This window comes from Podarcis bocagei (genome assembly GCF_964188305.1).
Source record: "Podarcis bocagei genome assembly, chromosome: 9".
NCBI classification, from domain to species: Eukaryota; Metazoa; Chordata; class Lepidosauria; order Squamata; family Lacertidae; genus Podarcis; species Podarcis bocagei.
This window is the reverse complement of record NC_138134.1, coordinates 58,671,310-58,686,025: the sequence shown is the minus strand read 5'-3', so window position 1 is coordinate 58,686,025 and position 14,716 is coordinate 58,671,310. Positions and strand designations below refer to the sequence as shown.

Here is a 14,716-nt window from a genome sequence, read left to right as displayed (position 1 = left end):
ACCCACTGTAATAGTGCCAATACCTGAAATGATGGGGCGTCCTGGATTTCCTGGTTTGTGTATTTTAGGTAGAAGATAGAAAGTTCCTGGTCGAGGTTCTGTTGGTGTGTTGGTGAGGATCTGTTCTTGGATGTGTGGGGGTAGCTCCTTAACAATCTTGTTCAGTTCTTTCTTGTATTCTTGTGTGGGGTCTGAGTCCAATTTTGTGTAAAAGGCGGTATTGGAAAGTTGTCTGTGAGCCTCCTGAATGTAGTCAGTTTTGTTCATGATGACGACAGCTCCCCCTTTGTCTGCTTCTTTAATTATAATGTTTGGGTTGTTTCTGAGATTATCTATGGCTCTCCTTTCAGCATGGTTTAGATTTTGTTGTAAGCGATGGTGTTTTCTGGTTACATCTGTTTGGATTCTGTGGCGGAAGCAGTCAATGTACAAGTCCAGTGTGGTATTGCGTCCATCAGGAGGGGTCCATGTGGAGTCCCTTTTTGTGTAACACTTTTTCAGTGGTAGTTGGTGGTCAGTGTTCTGTTGGGAGGGTGGTTGTTGTTCTCCAGTGGGTTGAGAGGTGTTGTGTTGTGAAGTTGTTGTTTGTTCTGATTTGTCTTGTTGTTGTGTGTGTTGAAAATACTCCTTCAGGCGTAAACGGCGGAAAAATGCTTCCAAGTCCCCGTAGAACTGGATCATGTGTGGGGATTTGGCAGGGCAGAATGACAGTCCACGTGAAAGGACTGATTCCTCGGCTGGGCTGAGTGCTTGCTGTGAGAGATTGACAATATTGTTGATCTTGTTTTGATTAGTAGCCTGTAGGTTGGAAAGGTTAGAGAGTTTCTTGTTTTTCTGTTTTTTCAGTAGCTCCAGTTGAGAGTGGTAAATGTTTTGTTTTTCCTTTTGGAATTCTTGCCAAGCTTGGTGGTTCCTGATAGAGTTGTCTAATACAAGGAGTTCCTCCTTTATTAGCTTCTGTTTAGAGTAGAGAACGCTGATCAGATGTTTGAGCAGCTTCTTAGAGAAAGTGTTGCATAGTTTTCTTGCATATTCAGTGGGATATGTGGATTGTAGAGGGTTCTTAATTCTAAGACCCTTGGGTATAATGTCCAGGTTCTTGCATTTAGTAAGATCTACAGCAAACCTTTTCAGAACTAAAATACCCAGCAGATGAAGTTAGACAACAGATCAACAGAGCCAGACTGATACCCAGAGAGAACTTGCTGCAAGACAGACCCAAAAAAGAAAATAACAGAACACCACTAGTCATCACATACAGCTCCCAAGTTAAAACAGTTCAACGCATCATCAGAGATCTACAACCTCTCCTGGACAATGACAGTTCTCTTTCTCAAGCTCTGGGAGGAAGACCTTTCATTGCCTACAGACAGCCACCCAATCTTAAACAACTCCTAACCCACAATAATACTACAACCAGACTTAACACGGACACTGGCACCAGAGCCTGCAATAAACCCAGATGCCAACTTTGCTGCCACATACACCCGGACAACACCATTACTGGCCCCAACAACATCACACATACCATCTCGGGACTATTTAATTGCTCATCGTCTAACATTGTGTATGCCATCAAATGCCAACAGTGTCCTTCAGCTCTCTATATTGGACAAACAGGCCAAACCTTACGCCAAAGAATAAACGGACATAAATCTGACATCAAGAATCACAAAACAGAGAAACCAGTAGGAGAACACTTCAATCTCCCAGGACATTCTATACAAGATCTCAAAGTAGCTGTTTTACTACAAAGGAATTTCAGAAATAGACTGGAAAGAGAAGCTGCTGAATTACAACTCATTACCAAACTTAAAACAATGGAGAGACCTGGTCTGAACAGAGACATTGGATTCTTATCTCATTATACATGACTAAGCCATCTCTCACCTCCTCACCTCTTGCCTTTTCCTGTAAGACCTATTACAGTCATTAAGAGTCGTCAACAGGCTCATCTCAGCTATCTGCCAATCTCCGATTCCCACCACCCTTCTGAGTAATACCCCTCCCCACCTTCTCAATATATAGAAGGATCTGGCAACTTCTGTTTCAGTGTATCTGAAGAAGTGTGCATGCACACGAAAGCTTATACCAAGAACTAACTTAGTTGGTCTTTAAGGTGCTACAGGAAGGAATTTTTTTTATTTGGCTTATATTTTCTATTGTCACTATTTTCGTTGCTATGTTATTGTTTTGCTGTGTTATTATGAAATTCTTTTTGCAGTATTTGTTTTAAAAGCATCCCTGTTTCTGTGTTGTCAGCCACTTTGAGCATGATTTTGTGTGTTTGCAAAAGTGCCATACAAATAAAATGAATGGATGAACGAATGAATTGGGGAGACTTGACTCGTGGAAAACCCACCATCCCTCAAAGTAATTGGTTCCATTGTCAAACTGCTCCTGTAACTTAAGCCCATGAGGTGCAATCCTGCCCTCTTAGGTGGCAGAAAACAAGTGCTTGTTCTGTTCTAAGTGACAAATATTACAGATATTTGAAGAGGGCTCCAAGTGTGTCCGGTGGGTATATGAACACAGCCCACATCTATGGAATTCACCTTTTCAAGCAGATTCCACAGCAGTGGCATGTGGTCAGTGGACTAGGGGACTAGGCTAGTTCCCTAAATGTTCCCAAGGCCCCATCTGCCCCTCACCTCTCTCTACAGCGCATGCAAAAACCATCTTGTGGACTGTGAGACCCACCATTGGTCTTGTCTGTTCAGTCCACCAGAGCTTGTCTTCACAGGCAGGGGAAGTCCCCAACTCACCGAGGGTTTGAGACCCATTGGCTATCCTCACCTGGTTTAGTCAGTCAGTCAAAAGCTGTGGCCTCTGTCACATGCTGACAGCTTCTAGGAGCCACAGGTGAGAGTTGAGTGCAGGGTGGGGACCAAAGGTAAACAAACTACCTCAGAAGGAGCACAAACTGCTGGTTTGCTTATAGTTGCTTATAGTACATGGATTATGCTGGATTGTTACTGCTTTGTGGTGGCCTTTTAAGGTGAGTAATTGATTGGATGTTGTAAATCCTTAAAACTTATATTTGAATTGGTTGCATTATTTTATTTGCTACTTTATGGGGGGGGGGAAATCCCCTCATAAAGCAGGTTATACATTTATTAAGCCTTAAACTGCCCTTTCCCTTCTCCCAGCTAAACAATACCTAGTTCCTTCAACTGTTCCTTGCAAGATTTGTTTTCTTGCCGCTGTCCATCTTTGTTGCCCTCCTCTGAACTTAGTGTAATTTCTTTGGCAGATGAGGCCTTGTCTTTGGATTTAAAAAGGAGCTTAAAGCTAGAAAACCACCGTGTGGAAACTGAGGCGACCTCTGAAACATTAGAAAGCCCAGCAGTCTTACTGTTGCCAACAAGGATATCATGTGAGGTAAGACCTATCCATTTGCTGATTTATTTTTATTTTTAAAAGAGGGGTAAAAGCACCACCCTTCAAATGTATCTATCCCAAGAGTGGCTCAGTGTATAGCAGTGGTGGCTGGGGATGATGGTTCTATGGAAGAAGATAGCAAGTGGGAGCCATCTGAGGGCAGATTGGTAGAACAATGCCCCATTTGCCATAATGGACTAGCCTCCATTGCTTCCACCAGTACCCATTGTCAGTCCCATCTTCATCCTGTGGTGAAGTAGGTTGTCAACATTTTTATACCCTTATGTATCCAGACAAAACATGCCTCCTGGTAATGTTTCAAGCGACGTACATGAAAACCCACAATGAGAATTTGTCATTTCCCATTGGTTTGGTTTTCATTTCCTGATGTGAAAGGCTAATTGGATGTAACTGTTACTTTGTAGAATCCTGGAGAAATTTTCGTTCTTTTGAGAGACGAAGTTCCTGATGACTCAGTGGTGATTGAATTTGTGACAGAGAACAAATGGATCAGGACTGAGCCACACTTTTGGAGTCAGAAGGTCAGGTATATGAAAGCTTTAGGTAAGAAATGGGGGCAGGGGTATTTCATATAAAACTATAGTTCTTGTCTCCTTTCCAATAGCTCACTGGAGGTAAAATTCTGACTCAAGAGGCAAGTGAGTGAGTAGTGTTAGACGATGTACTAAGGAGGTAGTGCTCATGTCACCTCTGGTTACTGCTGTTTACTGGGAGGTGGAGGGGGTGGGGAGGCAGTGGTAAGGTTGGTGCAGTGCAAATGCACCGGCAGAGTCTGTCACTATCTCCCTCAGCAGGGATGCAACCAACCTGAGATCAGGTGAGAACCACCTTCTAGTCCTCCTCTCTTCACTGGCCTTTTGACACAGATTTTTACTTCCAATCAGAACACAGCATATATTTATTCATTTTTGTGTTTGAATACTACCTTGAAAAGGTGTATAGCTGTTTCACATCATAAAGCAAATTAAAAGAATAAAACACCAATTTCTACCAATTTCAAAGCACCACTTTGTGGTGATCCTGATCCATGAGTTTTGAATGCATGGTGCTATTTTATTAATGCACAGACATAAAAACACAGGGCTTATGAGAAACTGGATTTATTGGGTTGTTTATGTGTGATAAAATGGCAGGTGGCAGTCTTTTAAAATGTCATTGATTAGTCACAGACTGCTATTCTCAATCTATTCCCTCTATAAAATGTGGGTGCACATATTCTCTTATTACTATATGAATCTTAGCAATATGTTCTCTTGCTTTACAGAGAGTTGCATGGGTATCGCCCCACCCCTTTCTGGTCTTTTGCCTGACAATTATTCATACTGAAATCTTCAACCATTTTTCTTCCTTTGGTGTTTAATAGCCTTGCACCATTTGTACTTCTCTTCCCAAACAATGATAACCCTCTCCCTCAAAAGAGAAATTCAAAATGCTACCAGTGCTTGAACTTCAGCAGGGCCAGCCCTACTGTTAGACACCATGAGGCAGCCACCCCAGACAGCATGTCCCCTAAAACAGACTGCTGCCCTCAAGTGCAGAGGAGAACACTGCCCTGTCACCAGTGTTGAAGAAACTAATCTGGTCAGTTTCTGTACAGGGAAGGATGTGTGGCATCATATTTTTCCTTCACCCCAGGCAGCAAAATGCTTTGGGCTGTCCTTGGATTTGAGATATGAAAGAACGCATTCATCCTCATGATCCACTCCACCCCAGTTTCTGTGCAACTGCTTTGCAGCTCATGAGCCTTGAGTTCCTTGCATGTTTTAAAGCCTCTTGCACCTTGAACAGCTTATGTGCCAGGCAGAAAGTCAACAGATCAAGGCTTTTCTGGTCTGGAAATGATATTTCTCTATCTGTTGCCATTCTGTCTCTAAGACATGTTATTCCTTGTGTGCGACCCCCGATTTATGCCATCCACAAAAGTGGGCTCTAATTTGCATATGGAGCAATACATATATAATTTTTATGCAAATTCGTGCCTTTTGTGAGCAGGGCAGAGGGCCCAATAATCATACCATGTCTTGGGAAGTCCTATTGGCATCATTGATGATACCCTCCCAAACATTTGACTGAAGAAAATAGGTGGTACACTTCATCTACGTTAGGTGGCCAACTGCTCAAAGAAGCTCTTATTAGACAGAATTAAAAGTACATCTTGTAGTCCAGCCAGGTGCTTCTGGGAAACTTATAGTATGAAGGCAACAGTTCTCTCCTGCTGTTTGACCCTTGCATCTGGTATGCAGAGGTCAATTACGCTTAAATGTAATAGTGAGTGACTCAGATGAATAAAATCTAATGGCAAGGGATCAAGGCATCTATTGGCATCCTTGCCCCCAGCCCCCTAATAATTAGTCTGGGATCTTTTAGGAGGAAGGGTGGGATATGGATTTAATAATAAATCAACATTATCATGCTTTCTACAGGAGATACTGATTAGCACTGTCTCTCCCAGCTTTCAGACTGGAATACTTGCCAGCCCTACCTGGAGATACCAGGAATTGAGATACCTTTTGCATGCATGTGGTCTACCACTGAGCTATAGGTTAGCCTGTGGCTATATACAATAAAATGATGTTTTATTGATGCTTTCCTCTCCCAAAATATTCAGGCAATCATGCATGCTGCCAAGGTTATGTGATTGACATTCCTGTAGTTGTTGTACCAAACGATAAGTACAGCTAAAATATAAGGTATTAGATCTCTATCCAGTATATAAAACCACTAAAAAAAATGTGATACAGTGGTACCTCGGGTCACAGAGGCTTCAGGTTACAGACTCCGCTAACCCAGAAATAGTACGTCGGGTTAAGAACTTTGCTTCAGGATGAGAACAGAAATCGTGCTCCGGCGGCGTGGTGGCAGCGGGAGGCCCCATTAGCTAAAGTGGTACCTCAGGTTAAGAACAGTTTCAGTTTAAGAACGGACCTCCAGAACGAATTAAGTTCTTAACCCGAGGTACCAGTGGTACCAGTGTCTTCCAGACATTTTGAACTACAACTTCCATCAGCCTTGGCAAGCATAAGCTGACTGGCTGGAGGACTATAGTCCAAAACATCTGGAGTTTGTGAAGGCTGCCTTACTATGGCCACATTTGCACCATACATTTAAAGCAGCACGATACCACTTTAAAGTACCATGGCTTTCCCCTTGGAATTCTGGGACCTGAAGTTTATTAAGGCTACTGAAAATTGTTCGAAGGGCCTTATTCCCCTTTCAGTCCTACAATTTCCAATCCCTCTTCACAGGAAACTCTGTATGGGGAATGGGGGACTCTTAGCACCCTTGACAAGCAGCAGCACTCTTGGAGGAAGTAGTAGCAGCAGCAGTAGTAATAATACCGGTATTTGTACCCCACCCATCTGACTGGGTTGCCCTAGCCACTCTGGGCGACTTCCAGCATACAGTGGTGCCTCGCAAGACGAAATTAATCTGTTCCGTGAGTCTCTTCGTCTAGCGGTTTTTTCCGTGAGTCTCTTCGTCTTGCGAAGCAACCCTATTAGCGGCTTAGCGGATTAGCGCTATTAGCGGTTTAGCAGCTATTAAAGGCTTAGCGGCTATTAAAGGCTTAGCGGATTAGTGGCTAAAAGGCTATTAGCGGCTTAGCGGCTTAGCGGCTTAGAAAAAGGGGGGGAGCGAAAAAAATTGGAACACTCGCAAGACGTTTTCGTCTTGCAAAGCAAGCCCATAGGGAAAATCGTCTTGCGAAGCAGCTCAAAAACAGAAAACCCTTTCGTCTAGCGGGTTTGCCGTCTTGTGAGGCATTCGTCTTGCGGGGCACCACTGTATACAAAAACATAATGAAACATTGAAAACTTCCCGTTACACTTTGAGTCACTATGACTCATTTTATGTACTAAGTGTAAAGGCAGCAAAAAATAAGATCACCGTGGTTCCCAAACTTTCTCTGTTTCTGTGCTGCTCACATTTCCTGTGGGATGCTGTTGAAGTGGTGTTGAGGCTCAACAGGTCTGGCAACCTCTCCCTGTAAACAGAGGGCAGCGTTCACCTAACAAACCCCATCAGCAGAAGCGCAGCGCAAGGACTTCTGCTTGTGCAACAGGGCTTGCACCCCTTTCCTTCCCCTAAGCCCCCCCAAAAAAATTGGTTCTGGGGGGTGGTCAAGAGACTCTCCAAAACAGTGCAAAGGGGGATCTTTCCATCTGGCAAGTTGGAATGCTTGGGCAGACAGAATCATTGGAAGAGTACAAAAGTAGCGTCATAATGCTTTAAATGTATGATGCGAACATGGCCTGTATCTTGCTTGTGGGACAACTCACTGACCACGTAGATTCATATAAAGGTTAAATAGGTGAAGCCAGAGGGTATGATAATTTGGATGACCCAGATGTCTCCTGCCAGGGAATTGTATTCATTGTACTTGATGGGTGGAAAAGTGTTGGTGGTGATGATCCTTCTCTTTTTCTCTGTCCTCTTATTATCCTCTGTGCTTTTTATTTCTCTTTTATAAGATTTTCCTGCTGGCTTTGTAAACGTCAATGTCTACTGTGAGGGAGTCATTAAAGCTTCGACACAGATTGAATACTACACAGCCGTTGAGGAGATTGAAAGCATTCTTCAGAAAGTGGCTGATCCAATAGTCTTTGCTTGTCAGGTAAGGATGATTGCAGTGTTAAAAGTTAATAAAAGGAAGGTGGGAGGAGATGTGCCAATATGAGATAAGAGAATGTACATTGTGTTGTAAATGCCATACATTGATCTAATAAGAATAATGAGAATGGATCAATAAGAAGCCACAGTGATGAAACCAGTTGATAACAGGCCTAGGCATAACATCTCGCCAACAAAAAAAATATTGTTGTTGCTTTGCTGCTGTTTGATGCTGTCTGTCCAATGCTATAAACATGCAGGATGCTTCCCAGATTTGAAACATTTGTTCCTCCTGACTCAACAGTGCTTACTTATAATAAGCAATCGGTTTAAGAACTAAAATCAATCACAACCTTGGCATAACAGCAAGAATACGGCTTATCCTTCTGAAAGTGTGTACGTAGAACCCACACTTCTTGTTTGTTTTATTTATTAAATTGCTATCCTTCCTTCCCTCTCCAGTAGCTCAGCACAACAATTGTTGGGTTCTCTTCACATACAACTTGCTGCCACCACCACTGTATTTTTTTGCAACAATTCTGTTTGACAGATTAGACTGAGGGGGAATGACTGTCTTGAGGTCACTCAGTGAGTTTCTAGACTGAGCAAGGATTTGACTCCCTATTCTAAGTCTAGAAGGAGCTCTGGACCAAAATGTTGGATATAAATAATGTTGGATATAAATAATGCATTTAACACTTCTGGATGGCAAGATGTTGGCAGCCTCTGCTATACCCAATGCGCCCACCTATGTGGTGATTTTTGTTGTTGTTGTTGCACCTGATAATCCAGAGTCCCGAAGCTAAAGCACAGATACCACCCAAGCTGTTGAAAAGGGCCAATTCTTGAAGCTTAGAAAAAAAGAATATCCACAATCCCAAAGCTCTTTGATATCCCTGTGGTCAGTGGATCACAAGTGGCTCTCTGAATGGTGTGGAGCTGCTATGCTAGCTTCTCAGCAGATGGGTCACTGTTGCTTACTGGGAGGGAAAGAGGGTGGCTTCAGAAGGCAGCACAGTCAGTGCAGTGCAAACACACTGGCAGAGCCAATGTGGTCTCCTGCCGATGCATTTGCACTGTGCTGACTTCCCTGATGCCTCACCTCTTCCCCTACTGATAAGCAACTGGATGCTAACTTTCTTTCCCATACCAAGGCTGGCGTTATCAGTGCTTCAAGTGGCACTGTGTGCAAAATTTGCTGACTGCCCTTTGGAGAATGTAGATTGAGGTTGACATCATTATTGAATCACTGTGTAGTAGTTTTGCATGTCAGCTTGAAAGATTATGATAAAGAGGAGTGGAGCATCATTTCCTTAAAATAATATAGCAGTCTGACATCAGACTTCTGGAGAGCATCGGGTCGCTCGGCTGCTTTCATAATGCTGACTCTGTTGTCTTTTTGCCCATAGTCCTATTTGAGAAAAGCCAACTTGTGGCTTGTCCAGGCAGCATTGTAGGCAGAGAAATACTGCCAGTATGAGCTTACTGAATGGCACAGAAGGCTTTACCTGCAGTTCAAACTTAGGACTATGCTGCCCACACTGATCCTGCTAGTCCCAAATCTGCCATCTGAACTAGCAGGGATCAGCAGAGTCATACTTCAGTGCCTGCGTGGCTTATGGATGCCAAGCCGGCAGCATTTCTTTCTTCCACCAGCATTTACCTCATGCACAGCTAATTCATCACTTTTCACCATCTTCCCATTATGCTCTGACCAACTTTGGAACATGATTTGTTTTATTTTTATTTTTTTGCTGTGGATCAGATACATTTGGCATCTTAAAACGTTCCCTTTTTTTGCTGGCTCACTAAATCGCCTACTGTTTCTGACCTTCTGAAATAAATATGTTTAACGTCATTAGACATATAATATTGTGACATGATTTTCCAAATACATGTACACTTCAAGGACTCTGATGTGGAAAGATGGATAACAGTGTCATTCTTTTTTAAAAAATGTTCTGCTTGTCTAGTTGAGGAGAATCTGGGTGCATGGATTTGATGTGCTTGTTAGTTTTCTTGAAAATCTTTGTGTCATTCTTAGTCAGTGCATAAGGAAATGTTCACACCTGCCTTACCCAACCTGGTCCCCTCCAGATATTTTGGACTACAATTGCTATCATTTTTGAGTCAGCTGTGCTGGGTGGAATTGATGGGAATCGCAGTCTAAAATACCTGGGGGGAACCAGACTAGGGAAATCTGCCTTATACTAAAATGGTCTCAGCTGAAAGTTCATCCTTAGCAGGCAGTTCCAGTGTCACAGAATTCACATCTGAAATCTACGATTGATAGATTGGCCAAGTCCAACTAATTAATATATGTTTTCAGTGAAAAACATTCACTTACAATGCATATATATGATGTGTACCAGCTCCTGACAGGATTCCACTGAAGGAGTAGGTCATAGTATGCGGGTGCTCCTAGATCCATTGTCATTACTAGAGGCCCAGGTAACCTATTACCAACTTAAGTTGCTGCGCCAACTAAGACCATTCTTGCATAGGAGTAACCTTCCCATGGTGGTCCATATGTAGACAGCTACACAATAAGACTACTGCAATGTGCTGTGAATAGGAATGTAGTTTGCTGTTCAGTACAGTGGTGCCCCGCAAGACGAATGCCTCGCAAGACGGAAAACTCGCTAGACGAAAGAGTTTTCCGTTTTGGAGGTGCTTCGCAAAACGAATTTCCTATGGGCTTGCTTCGCAAGACGAAAATGTCTTGCGAGTTCCTGCGGGGGTTTTTTCCTTTCCCCCCCTTTTTCTAAGCCGCTAAGCCGCTTATCAGCTGATCCGATAAGCTGATAAGCCGCTAAAAGCCGCTAAAAGCCGCTAAAAGCCGCTAAAAGCCGCTAAAAGCCGCTAATAGCCCTAATCCTCTAATCTGTCAATGGGCTTGCTTTGCAAGACGAAAAAACTGCTAAACGAAGAGAATCACGGAACGGATTCTTTTCGTCTTGCGAGGCACCACTGTATCTGTTCATCTTTTGATCACTCGGTCTGTTGCAGTTTGCAGTTTGTTAAATTGTGTCCTCCCTAAAAGAGGGCACGTGTTGCGGTGAGACCTGGAGACTGATTACCTATGTTGTGGGTGGGTAAGATTGGTTAGCCACAACACCCGATTGGTAGGTCCCTCAATGTTGGGTTCAATCTGGCCAATGGAGCACAGTCTAAACAGATCAAGGGACCTATATATACCCATGCACATGACCCAGAGCTTCTCTTTTGGCTCGTGCATTCGGAACACCGCCCACCTCTCCCTCCTTTTAGGGCATTTTGTGATTGACCTTGCTATGCCCTCATGTGTCGTCTGTCGTTGGGACAGGGGCACGGCAGGAATTTCCCCACTTGGCTGATTGGCTGTTGCCATTTGGGTTTCGCCTGCCGTGTAGCAAATTGTCACAACTTGTAAGGTTGTGGATAGGCACTGGTTCAGGGGATAGGGATGGGAGAATGGTCTCGCCATCCCTTTGTGAAGGGTATTCCGTTAAAGGAATCCAGTGACTCAACTGGTTTGGTCAACCCCTGAGAGGGGGTTGTGCCCGTGCTTGAGTCCAGGGGGGCATCTGGGAGGTGAACATAGTCTGCTCCCGGCTTTTCGCCTACCCAGCTGTTCACCCTTGGCTGATCTATGCTGGTGCTCTGGGTCAGTGCTGCCTGCAAGGGTGCAGGGAGCTAGTCGAACCAGAGCCTATGCAACCACTCACCTTCTGTAATCAATAAAGTTGTGGCCTAAATTCTGCCAAAAACCAAAACAAAATTTTGAGTCAAGTGTGACTTTATTTAGGGGGGAGGTGTCTGGGTCTGAACACGCAAATTTGTGTGATTTTGGCCTAGTATGGCAATTTGTGAAAATAACCTTGGTTTTGTTTCTCCTGACGGTGGCTTGATACCGAATTCATATCATTATCCCCCCCCCCCCCCCGTTTACAGTACTGTTGTAAATCATCAAGTTGCTATCTGTTTCCAGGCAGATTTACTATAAGCCTTGTTTAATTGGGATAGGAAACTAAGGTTTCAAGCCATTGTCTCTGTGTGAATGACCCACATCATAAGCAAAGCACCCCTGATTGGGCAGGGAGGGATCATTGTAACACAACAGCAAATCTAGTCAACAACCTCACCGTCCCATCCTCTTCTTGCAAAACAATGAATGGTCATATGCAGTCAACTTACTGCATGTCTGCTTTTGTGTGCTATACTCATAAATTTTATTTGAAACAGTTGTGTTTTGTTTTTATCTAATTTTAGCGAATTGTATTGAATATTGTTGCATTTGTATTGTTTTGATGCAAACTGCTTGGGTTTTTTTAAAAAAATTTATTAAGTGGTGCAAATTGTTTTATAAAGCAATAAATCAAATCACATGCAGCTGTTTGATCCAGCAAACGATTTGCCATCCAGATATCTTATTCTACGTTTCAGGAGTGCAGCCATACCATATAATAGAGAATAAAGCTTCTGTAGTGCACAGGCTGCCTCTGCCAATGTCATGTAATGGGAAAAGAAAATCTATTGTAAGAGAGGAAAGGACCTGAAATATCATTTGTCCCACAGTGGCCAGTCTGCGTACACTTGACATGTCTATATCGTAATTGCAAAGCAAGAACAAAAATAATAGCTGTGTTTGTAATTCAGACAGTCTCATTTTCCTGTGACAAATCTGCCATGTCTGCCGCCTAAGGCATTACGTTCATAACAAAAGGATTAATAAAAAATGATGCATTACATTATTAGCACTTGGTTAAGGGCAGTAGTAAATTCCTTTCAACCGTACATTTTTAAGGACACTATTATTCTGCTAAAAAGTACATTGCCATAAACTGAAAGCAAAATGGAACTTCCAGAGTTTACTCACCTCGTAAAATCGTTATTGCATTAATAATTTTAAACCCCAGAATTAAGGGACAGAAGATGAGCTTTCTTTGGATTTTAGAAAATGTTTAAAGCAGAAAATGTATTAGCCATCGATGTTGCCAAATATCCTGACAAGGTAGAAGGCAGCTTTTTATGCCCAATTTATAATAGCATAGTTTGCAAGTCAAGCATCAATCCTTCCCAAGTATTTTCTCCAACTCGAACTGTGAACCATATGCCTGAGGGCTCATTGTACTTAGGATGCAGTTGTCAGATCCAAAAAGGCTGGGAGAGTTAGTTTCCTTGGCACTTGACATCCATACTAGATAAAATCTTAGGCACCCTGGAAAATGACATTGCCCAGGGTCTCTGAGACACAGCCTTTGCACAGTTCAAGACAGCAAACAGAGAACAATGCAGACCTTTCAGAGCCAATTCGTGTAATTAGAGTAATTTCCTTTCTTTAATGCAATAATTCTACCCTAACTTTTGGGTTAGATTCTTAAGGCATCAGATTAAAACAATAAAATATACGTAATCAAGCAATAAAACACCACCAAACAGCAACAGCATAATGGCAGTAATAAAACTGCAGGAGCCAGTAAACTATTAAAAGCTGTTTTAAATGCCCTTGGAAAATACAACTTTGCCTGGCACCTAAATGCCACCCAACTCCATACCGTGCCAACAAATAACGGGAAGGAGTTGGACAAATTGTGGCGCCACTACCAAGAAAGCCTCTCCCTGGTGATCACTCACTTCAAGGCAGGAGCATCCAGAGACAGGTCTCCAATGAGAGCATCCAGGTGTACAGAGCTGAAAGTGATAATGGTGGAGATGTTGCAGTGGAGAGCGCTGACGTTTTCATCCCCAAAAAGTTTTTATTTGAGTTTCTACTGAAATGAGGCTGCATTTTAATGTTGTATTTTAATCTTGTTTTTAAGTTGTATTTTAATCAATTGTTTTATACCTGGTGTTAGCCACCCTGAGCCTGGTCTTGACTGGGGAGGGCAGGGCATAAATAAAATTATTATTATTATTATTATTATTATTATTATTATTATTATTATTATTATTATGGTTTAAATGTCTCAGGGCTGCAATACCTCAAGGATCACCTCTCCCTATGAACCTCTCTGGATGTGGATATCATAATCTGAGGCCTTTTGTTGTGTGCATCCTCTACACGAGGTCCAGAGAGTGGCAACGGGCCTTTTCTGCAGTGGCTCCCTGAGTGTGGAATGCTCTCTCCAGAGAGATTCAGCTGGCATCTTCATTGTACACCTTTAGGGGCCAGATGTAATCATTCCTCTTCAACCAGACCTTTGGATGATTGGTATCCTACACGCTTTGAAATGTGTTTGTGGGAGGGGATTATTGTTCTGCTTTCATTTTCATTATGTATTTTGTGTTTTTGTCTTGCATTTTTCTGCTGTGAACAGCCCCGAGATCTATGGATGAAGGGCGGTATACAAATTTAATTAATAATAATAAGAGTGCAGCCACTTATCCCACTGTCATCTCTGGAAGCAAGCTTGGCAGGATTTCGTACTGTTCTTGAAAGGAGCAAAACCATTCAAAAGAAGTAGGAACCCATTCAGACACTGAGCAGCCTTCAGAAGCGGAGACGTCTACTTGCGTGGGTGGCTCAGCATCAGAAGACCTCTTCCATGGAAGATTGCAGCTGCTGCTTTAGTAACCAGAAGGTCCTTCACAAGCAGAAACATTTTCTCGAAATTGGCCTCTGTGATCTTCCACCCATTGTAATCCCTGAAACCCATCTAGGAAATTATCCGTCTTCCCAAACCACCTTCAACTGTCTTAAAAACCTTTGACTGTTTCCAGCCTC

The 14,716-nt window shown here is 42.8% G+C and overlaps 1 protein-coding gene across 1 annotated transcript in view; it reads left to right on the top strand.

Moving 5' to 3' along the window:
* BANK1 (B cell scaffold protein with ankyrin repeats 1) overlaps nt 1-14,716 on the top strand; it is a 172,828-nt gene that overhangs the window by 51,259 nt on the left and 106,853 nt on the right. Inside the window, exons 3-5 of the mRNA XM_081209344.1 lie at nt 3,254-3,381; nt 3,807-3,945; nt 7,872-8,014. Of these exons, the coding sequence (XP_081065470.1) occupies nt 3,254-3,381; nt 3,807-3,945; nt 7,872-8,014 (410 nt within the window). The remainder of the gene's footprint in view (nt 1-3,253; nt 3,382-3,806; nt 3,946-7,871; nt 8,015-14,716) is intronic.